The sequence below is a fragment of the Erythrolamprus reginae genome, chromosome 2 (assembly GCF_031021105.1).
Source record: "Erythrolamprus reginae isolate rEryReg1 chromosome 2, rEryReg1.hap1, whole genome shotgun sequence".
NCBI lineage: Eukaryota > Metazoa > Chordata > Lepidosauria > Squamata > Dipsadidae > Erythrolamprus > Erythrolamprus reginae.
Window position 1 is genome coordinate 208,555,015 of NC_091951.1, and position 16,867 is coordinate 208,571,881.

Genomic DNA, 16,867 nt, shown 5'->3' on the forward strand with positions numbered 1-16,867 from the left:
CACCCCAGAGCACCCAATTTGCACTGAAAGATGTTGAAACAAAATGCATAGGCCATGCCTACAGTGTGGAAGTAAAAATTTTGATAGCCCATCACTGCCAGAGAGGTATTAATACCACTCTATAACACCCTGGTCAGACCACAACTGGAGTACTGCATTCAGTTCTGGTCACCACACTTCAAAAGAGACATTGAAACTCTGGAGAAGGTGCAGAAAAGAGCAACCAAAATGATTAGGGGACTTGAAACCAAGACTTACGAAGAGAGATTGCTGGAACTGGGCATGGACAGCCTAGAGAAAAGGAGGACCAGTGGGGACATGATAGCAGTCTACAGGTACTTGAGGGGTCATGCTGTTTTCCAGGGCACCAGAGGGCCAGACGAGGAACAATGGTTGGAAGCTGACCAAGGAGAGATTCAACCTAGAAATAAGGAAGAACTTCCTGACGGTCAGAGCGATCAACCAGTGGAACTGCCTGCCAGCAGAGGTTGTGAACTGCCCAACTTTGGATATTTTCAAGAGGAGATTGGACTGTCATTTGGCTGGAGTGCTGTAGGATTTCCTGCTTAAGCAGGGGGTTGGACTTGATGACCTGCAAGGTCCCTTTCAACTTTAATAAATAAATAAAATAAATACATCAAATCCAGAGGCTACCGCTGAGGCAATTAAGGAAGCACAACCTGTCTGCACCTAAATGCATTGTGTTTACCAATTTCTTTGTAATTGTGGAGACAATTACATTGGCAGAACTGAGAGGTGTTTGACTTTCAGAATAAAAGGGCATGTTCCCCAGACAGTTTTGAGTAATCCAACAACAGCAAATCATGACCATAAAATGCCTTCTTTGGCTATTGCAAGACCCTTACTACTTTTTGGCCACCAGGTGGATCCAAACTCTGTGTTTAAATTTCTACTGTGCAACAGAAACTCTCATTTCCTGCAGCTTTCTGAAGCGGCTGCCATTAACCGTTTGAAGCCTCCCTTGTGCATGCAGAAACAGTTTTGTGTCAATCTATGCCTCCCATGGGCATAAGGCTTGTTTATTGATTGCTTTCCTGCATACCTTATAGGCTTAATTAGTGCTCTTGCTAGATATTATGCTTGAGGATGAGTTTAACCGTGCCATTGTAATGTAGCTACTGACGAGTCAATACAAAATGCTGTATTGTTTAAATTATTAAAAGGGACTAATTGTTTTAACAAATTAATTATCCAATAATAATAATAATAATAATAATAATAATAATAATAATAATAATAATAATAATAATTTATTAGATTTGTATGCCACCCCTCTCCGAAGAGGGTCATATTCTGAAGGGAAAGATAGGAGGGCTTGTCCAAAATAACAAACCTCACTGTTCACAATATTATTTGAACACACCGCCAATACAAATCCTGGCTTTCCAATTCTTTTCCTAAAGGGAAAAGGTAAAGGGCTTAAATATTGCCTTCTGGGCCAGAATTGCACATTTGGTACTTTTCTTTCTTGCAATAAGAGTGGACCTGGAAAAGGCTGACTCTGTGGGACCTAATCAGTCACTGGGGCTCATGCGGCAGGAGATGGTCCCTCAAGTAATCTTGAAATATCACTGCTTATTAACAATCAACAGGATACCAAAGCAAGAAATCAATTATTTATTTTATGTATAAACAATTTTGAAGAAAATAGCAGAGCAAAATGATAAAAAACTAAAAAATCAAGAGGCAAAGTAACATATATGTATTGACTCAAAAACCTATTTTTCTGAGACTGTTCTTCGTATCATTGATTCTTCTAAATTTTAATGAGGGCAACCAAAAATAGTCAGTGTGTTGGACAACTGAGTAAAGTCCTCACACAAGTTCTGGAATTCGTCATCCTGGCATTCATCCTCATTGGGCCATCTCTCGATCCAGGTGTTCTTTGTAATGAGGTAGGAAATACTGGAAAGAAAAACAGGATAGCTAAAAACAACCCTGCAAGGAAATTAGTTCAACTGTCTCTTGTTGGAACAACGCGTTGGGCTTGGATTGAATCCAAATATAGTTTAAAAACATTTCATGCTACGAATATGACATTTCAATTTAGATTTTGTTTTTAGGGTGAGAAAAGAAACTTCTTTTTCCTTAAAATCCGAATCCTCAATTGAATTCTGGAAAATTTAAATGGCTCCTGATGTAAAACATGACTGCTATCATGACACCCTCAGGAGTTGCAAAGATTTGGCAGTATACAGCACAGATCTGATGAAAGAATGAATGAATGAATTAATTAATTAATTAATTAATTAATTAATTCAATGATAAATCAGTTTTATCTCATAGATAAAACTCTCTTCAGTCTAAGACTTTACGAATTTCAGTTGGGACAAACAGCAGAAAATTGGATCTGAATGCTAAAGGTATATATTATCAACAAAACTTTAGAAGTATGGAACCCAAATGGAAGGGGAAAAAAACCCAAGATAAAACTTCTCAAAGTCAACCAGGCAATGAGAATAAGACAGGCATCAGGTTTGTGGCAGTTAAGACAATCTAGAGAGACTTTAAGAAGTGTGAAAAAGTGTGGAAAATCCTTATGTTGCTTTGAGAGATTAAATCACCCAAGCAGTATTTTGATTTTCTTCAGGTAAATGAATATCAGACTTGATGTTTCCAAAAACACCTAAAACAACAGGCGTATTTGGAGCATAAGACACACCTTTTTCCTCCCTAAAAGAGGTTGATAATTTGGGTGCATCTTGTACTCTGAATGGAACTTTTTTTTCAGCCCAAACTAGTTGCTAATGATCTTCCCAGCTCTTATCTTGCAAGCGCTTCCATTATTTCTCTGGGAAGAATGTTTTTCAAGCCTTAAGTCTTTGCAGGGATTTTTTCATTGCTCCAACTTGCTTTGAATAGGTTTCTTTCCAGCCCTAACCAGGTGCTATCAATGTTCCCAAGCTCTTTCATGGTTTCTTTCTGTGAAGAATGTTTTCCAAGCCCTACGTTTTTGCAGGTTCCCCCCCCATTGGTCTAACTTGCTCCACATGTTTCTTTCCAGACCTAACCAGTTGCTAACAATGTTCCCAGCTCTTACCAGCTTGCAAGCTCTTTCATTGTTACTCTCTGCGAAAAAGAATGTTTTCTAAGCCCTAAGTTGTTGCAGGGTTTTTTCCATTGATCTACTTGCTCTGACTGTTTCTTTCCAGGTGCTAATGATGTTCCTAGCTCTTAGACTCAGGTGCATCTTATACTCTGAAAAATACAGTATGTTCCTAAATACACAGTAATAATCTACTATCGCTTTTTCAGGTATATGTTTACGTGTATAGAGAGGAGCAACCTTTCCCCTGCTGAACTGTCTGTACTATAAAAACAATGGTTGAAATAATTCAGCCCAAAGTGAAATGAAATGATTGGACTAAGTAGGTATGGACTGCAAAAATCTGGGCAACCACTAGACAGTAACAAAGACATGCAGACAACTTTTATTCTTTGCTGAGTGAAATATCTCACATGTATGGATCCTTGCAGGTCTGAACTGGAGGCACTGGGAAATTTGAGGTTTTGCTAGAAAAAAACTCCTCCAGGCCAACACAGCTCTTCAGCATATGGACTGTATGACTTGAAACATCTGGGAAAAAGCATTAGATATTCCCAAAGAGATTTTGTTGGGCAGATGGTGCTATCCATGCATGAAGGAATCTGAAAATCCTAATTAAGCTTATTCTACAGTCTTCCCTACAATGTCATGTGTAACTGACCCAAGTGATATCCAATAAATCTGAAAAAGAATGGCTATTTTGATATTAAATCATTCAGATTATGATTGCTTTCAAAGACGTAACACAACATTCTATGGTACTGTAAATATATTGTTAGGTGTTCTATGGATTTGATAGCAGGAAAACAAACTTTATAAAATTTTAGAAAATTTAAAAAAATAGTGATATACACATACTCATCTTTCATGGGCCACAGGTCACTGTCGAGACTCCAGATCAAATAATCATTGTCCACCTTCAAATCCAAAGCCTCCTGGCATTTCCTTTGACTTAGATAATGGCGGGGCTTTGCTTGTGGATTTCGGTCAGTGCCTGCAGAAATTAGATAGAATCTGAATAAATATTTCATTAGGGATATGTAACCAGAGAAGGGGGAATAGCTGTATTTAGTGGGTGCATTAGCCCTTTCTTCAACTGCTATTGGTCTGTATTTATCACCCTGAGGCAAATAAACCATCTCAGCTCCACCTTTTTCCCCAGAGAGGCCAATTATACGCAACACAGATGCTGCAGCATCTGACCCTGAAAAACCAGTTCCCTATCTCAATATTAGAGCACTTTTCAAGCTAACCTCATCTATCTGCACATCATCCAAGAAAGATTCGTATTAACAGTAGTGAAAGGAAGGCTATTTTTACAGAGGCCATTGGCAGCCCCCTATAACAGACCCTTCCCACACTTGGGAGGATCTTCTGATTCATTGGAGCAAATTGATCAGGGTACAGGAAACTGATAAAATGAAAAAAAAAAGGCTCCTTCCTCTTTTTCTGACGTAATTCATCCCTAGCTCCTCATCCCCACAGACAAAATCTGGAATCCTTATTTAAAACAGAAACATTCCATTTAGAAAAACCCTTTGGTGAGTTTGAATAACAGTGATAATGATGAGGAATAAGCTGTTTCCTCTCTTTAAATCACAGAAAAAGAGTGGGGAGGTCAATCTAAAGGCATACTCCTCTTACAAGCAAAAGAAATCACCAGACCTGCATCTATAGCAGCGTTTCCCAATCGATGTGCTGCGGCACACTAGTGTGCCGCGAGACACGGCCAGGTGTGCCACGAAGTCTTTGGAAGTTCCAGCTGGGTGGGGCGCTGCCAGTGCCGGACCACCAGTGCCTCCGACCTGGAGCTCCCACTCGCAGCTGTCCCCCGGCTGCTGCCCGATGCAGCTGTTTCCGGCGCTCTCCTGCTGGGCCCCAAAGAAGGAAGGCGGGAAAAAGGAGGCAGGGGTGGGGAGGTGCGGCAGTAGGAGTAAAGGGAGCCGCGGCCGCCCCTGCCTCCCCACGGTGCCTCCGGCCAAACACGCCCCTAGCTTCTCTGTCCTGCCCCATTGCCCGCCCGATCCGCCCACTCGCCGCCGCCTCCTGTCTTGGGGCGCGATCTGCCCCCTCTCCTCCACCGCCAGAGAGAGAATGGAGGGCGCCGTTGTCTTCGCCTCCGCCCGCCGGTTCTGCAACTAAGAGGCAGCAACCATCAACCCCCTCGCCCTCCCAGATGTCCCCAGCGCCCGGCCACGCGCTGCCTCCCGTTAGCCCAGCCGACTTTTCCCTGCTGCCGTTTTCTCTTCATGACGCAAAGCCACACAGTCCCGGACTCCCGGATCGCTCACTTCTCCGGTCAGCAAAGCCATCTGCCCAGGAAAGCGCCGCGCCGGGCAGCCGGCTTGCTGGCCGAAGAAGCGAGCGATCCGGGAGTCCGGGACTGTGTGGCTTTGCGCCATGAAGAGAAAACGGCAGCAGGGAAAAGTCGGCCGGGCTAACGGGAGGCGGCGCGTGGCCGGGCGCTGGGGACGTCTGGGAGGGCGAGGGGGTTGATGGCTGCTGCCTCTTAGCTGCAGAGCCGGCGGGCGGAGGCGAAGACAACGGCGCCCTCCATTCTCTCTCTGGCTCTCTCTCTCTCTTTCTTTTTCTCTCTGTTGCTGGCGTGGTGAACGAGAGAGAAAGAGAGAGAGAGAAAAAGGAGGGGAGAGAGAATGAGATGGAAAGAAAGCAAGAGAAAGAGAGGGAAAGAAAGCAAGAGAGAGAGAGAGAAAGAGAGGGGGGAAGGAGGGAGAGGGAAAGACATAGAGGGAGGGAAGGAGGGAGAGAGAAAGAGAACAAAAAAGAGAGGAAGAAAGAAAGAGGGATGGAGAAAGAGAAAGAAGGGAAGGAAGGAAGAGAGAGAAAGAGGGAGGGAGAAATAGTGTGAAATGGAGGAAGAGATATTTTTTTTGTCCAAACTTTTCTTTAGCCCCCCCGCTCCCCCGTTCAGTGTTCCCCAGAATTTTGAAAATATGAATAATGTGCCGCGGCTCAAAAAAGGTTGGGAAACACTGATCTATAGGCACAAAATACAGAAGGATCTTGACAAACTTGAACAATCAGGATCCCTTCATTTTTGCCAGTGCTGCTTTGAATCCCAGCGAGGGGAGCCTCTGGGGAATCCCCGTGCTTCGGTTGGCAACGGATGTCCGGAGGTGGGGATTCCCAGCAGCGCAATGCAAAAGGGGTGACTTTTGGGATGGGTTTGCATGCATTATTTGCTTTTACATTGATTCCTATGGGGAAAATTGCTTCATCTTACGAACTTTTCATCTTACAAATCTGGTCATGGAATGAATTAAATTCGTAAGGCAAGGTGCATAGAATAATAGTTGGAAGGAACTTTAGATGTCCTCCAGTCCAACCCCCGCTCGAGCAGGAGACTGTGCCATTTTAGACAAATAGATATCCAGTCTCTTTTGAAAGCCTAGTGATGGAGCTTAGAATTTGTGTCACATCCCTGTAGGGAAGGTCCAGCATGTGAGCTTTGTGTATTAAGAACTATGATTCCAGCCATGTAAAATCCTCTATCAACACAGAAATAAAAGATGTCAGAAAGTAGTGCTCTTTATATCCTGCTTAAAATGAAGCGATGATCCAAGGTGCCAACATTTCAATTAAGGATCCTTATTTGCTCAAAGGTATGCACTTAAGGTCATTTCCCTTAACCACTGGTGCCAAATTTGTTTTGAGTAGGTATATCTCTGCAAGTCTTTTTAAACGTGGCTGGATTCTATCAAGGCTCCCACTTTTCAGCCTCCTGCAAGTCTCTATAATAATTTAATTAAAGCAAAGAAAACTAAGGTCATTTTTTTCTTTTTCTTTTCCTGTAAACCTTTCCAGGGCTGAACCTTCATTTCCCAACCTGAAGATAATGTCTTTAAAAACATCATTTATGATGATTTTAATCACGACTGTTGACCTAGCTTGGAAACTTATATCACAAGGGTTTCTATCCTCAAAGAGCAAATATAGAAAAAACAACTAAATAATAAAAACCCTGCAAGAGAGAGAAGGTCCCAATTATGTCTATAGAGTGGCACATCAACCTTTATAAAGTTGGTCTTGGCATTTCCCCCAGCAGGAATTAATGGCACACAAATACCTTAACAAGCAGAGGAAAACAACCTAGAAGATGGTAGTAAGATGCCACCTGTGCCTTGTTTCATGCGGGGAACAGAAAATCTGGGGAACATTGTATTATGTCCTGAACTCCCATTTAATTCTAAACTTAATTTGGAAAAGCAAGCCCCTCTTCGCCCATGCTTGCTCGCCATTGGGGCTACAGGTCCGAGTCTCCCCACACCAACTGCCTGAGGAGCTTCAGACAACTCTCCTGGCTGCATCTTCTGAAAGCAAAATCGGTTCTCCCCCACATTGCCTTGTGGATCTAGCCCACCCAGCTGCCCTTCCCTCCAAACCTGAACTGCCCCTGGCGATCACTACAATCTCAGGGGCCTTTCACCACGATGTCCGACTTCATTGTAGAGGGAAGGAGAAGCTGTCTGTCTTCTTGGCTACCCAGAGGCTCCATTACAGGGATAATGGCCTTGCTGCCTTCCCAGCCACCCCTCCCATCCTTCCCCTCCAGCAAATCTGTGTTGCTCCTGGTGATCGCCTCGATCCCAGGGGTTCAGAAATGGCACCGTGTTTTCCTTCTTCCTTGACGCCTTCCAGGAAGAAAGGGTGTGTGTGTGGCTCTGTCGGCCCTGTCTGTTCTTGCTTGCAGCCAGGCAGCAAGAAGGGGAGAGCTGAGCAGCTTACGAGCCTTTAAAAAGGCTGCTCACTCCCCCTACATCCCTTCTGGCCATGGGAGGCCGCGCAGAGGATGCTGGGAGGTCTTGCGCTGCAACGCGAGACCTCCCAGCCAACCAGGAAGTCAGTGCCGTGCTAATCCGGCATCAATGCAAATGTCGGCCTGGTGCCGAGGGCGCCTGGCCTTTCAAATCTGTTTTTTGCTCTTTATTCTTTTTCCTATTCCCTTAATAATTTTACTATATTGCATTTATTATTTTGTTTGATTTTATTCTACACTGCCCAGAATCAATTAAGACTGGGGTGGCACTTAAATTGAATAAATCAAATCAAATCAAATCAAATAGACCAATGTAAATTTTCAAATAGGGTTCAAATGAACTTTCAGATTTAAAGAAAATGTTTGTTTTAGGGAAAAATTCTTACCTGCTTTAATAACTTCTAAAACTTCCATGACATAGATATCATTACCATCTTTTTCTTCTATTCGAAGCAGCTTGGTTTTGTAGACTTATAAGAACAAAGACAGAAACAATACTCATTAAAACAGCTGATTATTTTTCACCATGAGTGGCATAATCAGTGAGACACAGGTGCTGCTAATTTTCTATGGAGAGTCCCAATCATCCACGTCATGGTTGTCCCAAAGGTTCTTTTCCAAAAAGCAACTAGATTTCCTTTCTTACCAAGAAAGTCCAGTTGCTTTTTGGAAAAGCACCTTTGGGACAGGTACTGCTAATGTTTCCACCTAGACTATGGGCACTTCCAGGCTGGATCTTTGTGGCAGTCTAGAAACTTCCAGGTGAGGCCACTGAGTATTAGCTCCAAACTGGGATACATGGAAGCAAATTGTGTATTTTCTCTTAAGGTGCCCTGGTTCTATGAGTGTGTCATGTGAGGTGGCCCAGATATGAAGTATGGCCAGATGGACTAAAATTACTTTATTGTAAGGTTGAAATAACAGAAGCTTGCAAGGACATTACTCCCCTGTCCCTTTTACAGACCAGGAAACTAGAGTGGGTCTTTTTAGATATATGTGTCACACTTGAGTTCCTTTTGTTTAGCCATCTCCCAAGATCCTTCCCAGGTACCATTACAGGTTTGTCGGACTGACCTTGGGAGACAAGAGGACGACATGCAGCCTACCTAGGCAATGGTTTCATGAGAGGCAGCTCAGTCTGTGAATGTGGCAGAAACATAGGAAGTGTTTCAGAGGAGACCCTCCCTAGTTTTCCAGAGAATCAAAAAAGAGGATGGGAGAAATACTTTCAGTCTTCATCAATCTGTTTAATGTAACTTTATGCTAAAGATCCTGCTGACGTGCCTGGCTGCTCTTCCGGTCTGGACTACTGCAGAGCTAAACTTCCAAGAAGTCCTTTCCCCCTTTTGTGAAAACTTTCACCTCACTCTGCTTCACAGCACTGTAGAGTTTAATACAAATCTAATAAATTATTATTATTATTATTATTATTATTATTATTATTATTATTATTATTATTATTATTAAGCTCTGGGTTTTGAAGTTGGGGCCACACAGATTACTGCACTTTGGCTTCATGCAACTTTTTTGAAGAATTGAGAGTGAAAAGTGAGTGTGTGCAGCATGGAAATGTTCTCTGAACCTCAGTCTTTTGGCTCTGCTTACTCATTGATACAAATCTATTTCTAGGAGCCCTGAATTGTTATATGTTGCACTGGAGAGTAAATAGCACACCAAAAAGCAGCACCATGCTCACTAGAAAAATATCACTGCAGGTTAAAAAAAATCCATCTTATTATGATTATTGATCATGGCAAATCATGATTTGTTGATAATTAGAAGTAGACAATGAAAGACACCACTAAGATTCTACAATATAAATACCATAATCCACATTTGGCTCGCAGGCTTCTTTAATTCGTGTCTGAAGAGTAATATTTTTCTGCTGGTTGAGCAAGGAACAGGTTTCTTCAAGAAGGGAAAAGAAGAAGACAGAATGTTGGATAGACTGTTGAGGGTACATGTTCTCATTTAAAAGACGTTGCCAAGGAGAAATATTCCACACTATCTCTTTACCAAGCCTTTTATTTTGGTGTTTGGATACAAATGTTATTTAATTATTCCAACTTACCTTCTGCACATCGGCAAATGTTGCCCTGACATATTTTATTGAAAAGGCCTGTTCCTTTATCTGGATGGTAGAACTTGGAACACTGTTCATCTAAAGGAAGAATTAAAAGTTATGTCCATAGGTCACATCAATAAATCTATGATGACTATATTATTATTTAGAAGAACAAAGGGTAACGTTTTTTGTCAAGAAAATTTCAAATTTGGTGCATGTCTGACCTGACAAGGCAATGGAAACTTATCAAGAAAGTTGGTTGGCTGATTGAGTTTTGTTAAGCATTTACCTGAGAAGCAGAGAGTCCTACTATGCATCAAGAAATGTACGAGAGGATATCCCATTATCTCATGGAGTTAGGAAGTTGGAACATGAATATTTATAGAATTCTGCTCCTTTTGTCAAAGGGCATTGCATTGCCAGTTTTGAGCATGCATGTGATGCCACAATTAACATACAAAAGGAATGGGACATGTGGTGTGACAACACAATGTTTACTTTTGTCATCCTAATCCTCCTTGATGTGTCCTATACATGCCACTTTTTCACAGTTTAAAATGGACTATAGGTCCATTATTACTACTATTGAGCCCGTAATTCTGGTCATAGGTCATTGCTGTTGTAAATTGAATCTTCACATGATGAGACTCAATTTTATAATCATTTCAATTATGGTCGGTAAGTGAGTTATTGCAGTTATTATCTAATCACATGGTCATCAAGCAAACCATGCAGTTGTAAGTCTGAATCCTGCTTATCAAAGCAGAAGGGGTTTTGCCAGAAGACTATCTGTATTCATGATTCATATGGTCTGTTATAAAACTAAGGTCTCCTAGTATTAAAGTCTTCAATTTTAGGGAGCTTCTGTGCAACATTACAGATAATACCCTGGCTCTGGCATTACCAATACCAATACCAATACCAATACCAATACCAATACCAATACCAATACAGAGTCTTCTTATAGTTCTCACTTAGTGATCACAACTTGGTCACTAATCAGAAAATCGTGTGAATACAATTGGCCTTGTATGAACTTATTTCGCCTTTGGTTGTTAAGCCAAGAGATGCAGTTGCTAGGTGAAAAATACAATTTTACTTCCACCTTCCAAATTATACAATATTGTTGCAAGCAAATATGTATGCCAGTTTCAAAGTAGCAATCACATGACTGAGGGGTTCTACAATGATTGTGAATGCAAAGATTGATCACGAAGTTAATTTTTAGCCCCATTGTGACTTTGAACAATTGCAGTGTCCCATGGCCGTTGTAAGTGAGGACTTCAGTTGCCTTATAAGTGAGATTACAGGCCAATAATCTTGCACTTTCACTGGAGTTAACAAGACCTAGCAAGAATGAGATCAAATGGGAACAAATTGACCTTTCAGGTAAATTAGGTATCCCTGTGACGTAGTAAGCGATCTTACGGTTGCACCTATCTGCAAAATCACTGCAAATGATTTGTGCAGCAGAATGTCTTAAGAGAACAAATCCTTTCCTGAAATTAAAGCATAATCCATTGATTTGTGCAGCCAACAAAACTGAATTAGAACTGACCATGGGTGTTCATCAGTTTGGGTTTTTCAACTTTCAAAAAACTATTAGTTGGATTAGATATTTTTATCAGTTATTTTATATTGTAAACATTTAATACTTTATAAATGTGTATGCATTTGGGGATTTCTTTTCAAAACAAATTGCTTTTTGGGATATTGCCTACTATGTGTGTGTGTGTGTGCGTGTAACATATTTTTGCTGATAATGAAAAGGAATGGTGACTACCATAGATCTACTATAGATATGTTTTTCTCTAAAATAGCATTACTTTTGTGGTTAAAGAGCTGCACTGAAAATACTATTCAGAAATAAAAATTATAATGAATTTTCAAAATATTAATTAGAATGGCTTCCTCAGCCAAGATAAGCTCAGTTTCCTAAATCTTGGTACCACTTTTTTTCTCTAAGATGAGCATCATGTTGCCCACCAGACCAGAGAAAAACAGGATCTTGGTGTCACTGGATTCAGAATGGAATAACTTGCAACAGCCATTTTGCCATGGCCAACTTATTGCGGCCAACTTGCCACATGACAATTCACTGTGGGACAATTCAACATTTCTTTTTAATTATTTCAAATAATTTTTGCATCCTTTCTTAAATGATTCTTTTCCACCATTTCTTTGATATTAGTGTAACTCTTGCTCTGTGGTGAGTTGTGCTATGGTGAGTTGGCTGTGGGAAGTTGGTAGCACTGAGGTGGCCATGGCGAATTGACTGCTCTTCAGGATGCAAGCAAGGGAAACTCATGCAGAAGAATGCCAAAATACTACACTAGATACTAAAATAGATTATAATAATTATCATTATTAATTAGATTTGTATGCTGCCCCTTTCCGCAGACTCTTTTGCAAAATCAAGAATATTTTATAAAGTATCAATTATTGTTGGATAGTTTGCCTAATTTTGCAAAGCTTCAGTGTGTTGAGTTCCTTGGAAAGAGCCAATTTGGTATAATGGTTAAGGCACCAGGCAAGAAGAAGGGAACTGTGAGTTCAGCCAGGATAATAATAATAAATAATAATAATTTATTAGATTTGTATGCCGTCCCTCTCCGAAAACACAGGGCGGCTCACAACTACCATAAACAATGTACAAATCGAGTGTTTAAAACACAATTTAAAAACTAAAAATAATAATCACACAACCCAATCAAACCATACATAAACCAAGTAGTTAGGGGCGGTGTCAATTTCCCTATGCCTGGCGGCACAAGTGAGTTTTCAACAACTTACAAAAGGCAAGGAGGGTGGGGGCAGTTCTGATCTCTGGGGGGGGGGAGTTGGTTCCAGAGGGCTGGGGCACAAGTTCTTTTCTCTCAACCTGATTCACTTCATAGGGGAAAATTGTTGTGGGGGAAATGGGAGAATGAAGGAGTGTTCAATACGTCTGCCATTACCTAGATTGTAGTAGCTGTACACCTTGACTGTTCCTGGCTGAATGAAGCCAACTTCAAAATGCTTGTGAATCTTAAAATGCAGGCATTCATTCTCCGAGTGGGAGAGCTAGGATGGAGAGAAAAGATAATTTTGTGAGTGCTAGTTTGCCCATGTAAGTAATAAGGATATTTTATATGTATAACCAGAGATGCAGTGGCGCAGCTGCATAAGGATGCTGGATCTGCCGACCAGAAATTGCTGACCTTCAAATCAATTTGAGGCCTGATAGTATTGTGGGACAGGGTGAGTTCCCATCACTATGTCATACAAATTAAATAACATAATAACCAAATAAATAAAACAAAATCCATATTGCTTCAATGAAACTACTTATTCCAAGTTGCGTGCTCAGGTTTGACCCACTGATTGAAGGACTAAGTTCTATAAGTCTGTCCAAGTAGTGCAGAACAAAAATTAACAATGGAAAAGGTTCATATATGGAGAGGAGCAGCAGGTTGAAATGGTGTCACAGAAAATACTGGTCAAAAGTTAGAGTATAAAACAATTCTGTCATGCTTATTTTTAATATCCAAAGTTCCCCCAGTGCCCAGATACAGTGCTGTCTTCCCTGTTTTGAGTCAGCAGGAAACTACACTGGCACAAAATTGGCTAAGCCCATTGCCAATCCCCATCCTTCCTCTTTTGCCTCCCTATGAAATCCCTACAATCCCTGGACCCCCCTCCAATGGAATAGGTGCTAAAGGCTAATTTCATATGAGTTTGAAGATCCCCCTGAGCAATGATTGCATGAAGGGGAAAATACTGTTTTGGCATGGGTTCAAGGAAAGATCCCTTCAGTCTGTCTCAACCAGAAACTGTGAACCACATGCATGAACTATATTGAGCCATTTGGAACTGGGATGCAGAAATGGCAGGCAAGTGTGTGCGCATCCCTATTTGTGCAAGCAGTGGGTGAGAATGTCCGTGCATGCTCCATTTGCATGTGCAGTATGCATGCACGCCACTTGTGAAAATGGAGTTGTGTGCACATCCCTGCCACTCACATAGAGCCATCCCCAGTTGCCAGTGAGCAAACCTTTTGGGTGGACGGGGGTGCACATAAGACACAGCACCAGGAAAGGAACCTTTTGGCTGCATGCTGCATTCAATAAATCTCTCTCCCCTTTTGCTCTAAGAAGCTCCACAGGCATGATGAGTCTCACAAAGACTCGTTTCTGGCTGAGTTTGGAGGAGAGAAAAATTTCTTGCTTGCAGCCAAAAGGTTCCTTGTCCTGGTGCTGCATCCTAGGTGCACCCTCCCCCTCCCCCTGAAATATTTTCTCATTGGCTGCTGGTATTTCTGCTGCCCTTGTCACTCCAGCCGGCCCATTGCAGGCCAAGCTCAGCTGCGGGCAGGGAGCATTGGCCATGGCTGGGCCAGCTGAGCTGCGTCTGTTGGGACATCCACAGTGTGGCTCCCCGGTGTCTGGGTGCCTGGGAAGAGAAAGTGGGTCTTGCAGTCATGTATCATGTGACTTTCCCCCCGCTAGGAAGAATCCAGCTCAGCCACCATTCTGTCTGGTACTCCCAAGGTGGAGGGGCTTCCAGGGCATGTCGACAGAACCACAGGGAGATTGGAGCAGAGGGGAGTGGAGGAAGGTAGAAGGGGAGGTCTCCAATAACCGTCCACATAAAGCGGGAAGCGAACTCACAGAGCAATCACTGCCCTGGCTGGGGTTTGGTGGAGTTTGGGGCAGAGAAATAAACACTTCTGCTGCTTCTACTACTTTCCTTTTGTGCACTCAAAAGCAGAAGCAGCAGAAGTCTTTCTTTCTCACCCTCCTCCAAACTCCACATCTGCAGTGGCTGCTCTGCAAGTGCTGGCCCAGGCCATGGCTTCTGCTTGGGTGCTGATGGAGGGTGCTGGCGGCATCAGCTGCAAGTTCCTCAAGGATCTGGTGCTTATCGTAAGGCCTGGGAGGGGCATGAGTGGGGAGGGGGCAGGTGCTCATGCAGCTTGGTGTCTTCAGGCTGCTTGTGCTCACACAGACACAGCTGTGGGAGGGGAGAAGCTTGATGGCGGCATGCAGAGGAAGACTCTCTGCCGGACTCCCAGCTGTGAGTGTACAGACCGCTTGGGGCTTGTTGAACCATCAAAATAATAAGAACTCCCACCCCACCCCCAATAATAAGACCAAACCCTTAATTCAGGCTTTAAAAGAAAATAAAACCCTGTCTTAGTTTCGGGGAAACACAGTACATAGGGATCACGATAATAATCCCACAACTCTGATAGTCATCTCTAGCATGCTAGTTCTCCTTGGCTGTTTTCTGGTTACTTCAGGTGCTGCAGGCTTCCAGGTCAGAACTCAAAGCTTTGGATGTTTGCTTGGATACCATCATTATTTGGATATCATCATCCTATTGCACTCTTAGCCAGGGATGTAGCTTCCTCGTTATTGATTACGCCTTCCTATATCAACCTGACTCCTCTCCATGCCTATAACTGGTGAGTTAACCATATTTATCTCTTTCGAGAAAGTTTTAGAGCTGCTTTCACAAATAGCTGAACCAACATATATCAGGGCGGGTTTGAGATTTTAAAATGGATGAGGTGTATTAGCTCATATTTCACTCTACCCAAAATACCCATTTGACAGATGGCAAGATATGCTGCTCTAAGTATCCGCTGAAACTGTTAGGGGGAGTGACTGAGGTTGTTTCCAAACACAGATGGTGCTTGGTGGAAGGGAAAACAAAACTCAAGGAATCTACCAAGGACAGTGCCATTCATCAGCCTCATTGTTATGGCAGAATATAGATTGGTAGCAGAATTTAGAGTAGCATAGTTTGCTGATTCAAGGACTGGTGGCCCGCACATCACTGCAATCATGGAAAACAGATAGGAAGTGGTACTACATTTATATGTATGGATAAATATGGCAAAAATGCAATCTTTAAATATTATGCAAGAGATCATTATATCTCTTTCTTACAAGATATATAATCTGTTACAATCAACAATGAATTTTGTAGATTTATTTTGCTAAATATACACACTATCTTTTTCAGTATAACACACTTTAGTGTTTGCCTAGCAAACCAAATAACCAACCATGCAAATGCTCAAAGATATTGATTCCATAAGTATTTACCTTGTCTAAGTAAATGACAACAGTTCCTTTCTGAGCCAAATTGTTGTCAATTTCAAACTTGGAAATATATCTGTCAACTCCTTTAGAAAGCTAAACAATGAAAGGAAAGAAAGGATGATATTTACTTCAGGATGATTCAAATACATGGAACTGCAGATAACTGAAGCCATTTGTACTGACACCAGTATACATTTATAGCAAAATCTGAAAGTATTTTCAAGGTTCTAGGATGTACCTCTGAGAAACTTTGAGACAGCCAAAAAGTGTTTTAATACAGTGGTACCTCTAATTACGAACTTAATTCGTTCCATGACTGGGTTTGTAAGAAGAAAATTTTGCAAGAAGAAGCAATTTTTCCCATAAGAATTAATGTAAAAGCAAATAATGTGTGTGAACCCATCTGTGAATTGTATTTAAGCACCACTGACATTCTGATCCCTGTTCGGGTGTGGGTGGAGGAAGCGGGTGGGGAGTGAAGACAGCGGAGGCTGCCCAGAGGGAGCCTCATGGGTGGATTGACACATGCGGGGAGCTGCCTGGTGGCTTGTCAGCTGGCGGGGGTTCTGCCCTCCTTGACAGCCCTACTAAGGCTTAAGAGCCAAAGCAGGCTGCTTGGCTGGCTTTAGCCCTAATCCTGCCTTAATGGGGCATAAGGTGCCTTTAACTTCAGCCTCCATCGAGCCAGAGCCCCAAAGGAAGCGAAGGGAGCTCTCCTCTTCCCCATTTGCTCTCTATGTGCTTTTTATGTGTCCTTTAGTTTGCAAACCCTCCATGAAAACTTGAGGACACATGGAGAGCAAATGGGGAAGAGAAGAGCTTGGAAACCCTCCAGGAAAACTGGAGGACACTATAGAGAACAAATGAGG

General features: G+C 42.2%; 1 protein-coding gene across 1 annotated transcript in view; it reads right to left on the reverse strand.

The window, feature by feature from the left end:
* Positions 1-1,623: 1,623 nt before the first annotated feature.
* The window catches only part of LOC139161884 (A.superbus venom factor 1-like), a 146,679-nt gene continuing 131,435 nt past the window's right edge, over positions 1,624-16,867 (reverse strand). Inside the window, exons 34-40 of the mRNA XM_070741578.1 lie at positions 16,002-16,091; positions 12,867-12,972; positions 9,916-10,005; positions 9,669-9,752; positions 8,231-8,314; positions 3,926-4,061; positions 1,624-1,926 (exon numbers count right to left, since the gene is read on the reverse strand). Of these exons, the coding sequence (XP_070597679.1) occupies positions 1,785-1,926; positions 3,926-4,061; positions 8,231-8,314; positions 9,669-9,752; positions 9,916-10,005; positions 12,867-12,972; positions 16,002-16,091 (732 nt within the window). The 3' untranslated portion in view covers positions 1,624-1,784. The remainder of the gene's footprint in view (positions 1,927-3,925; positions 4,062-8,230; positions 8,315-9,668; positions 9,753-9,915; positions 10,006-12,866; positions 12,973-16,001; positions 16,092-16,867) is intronic.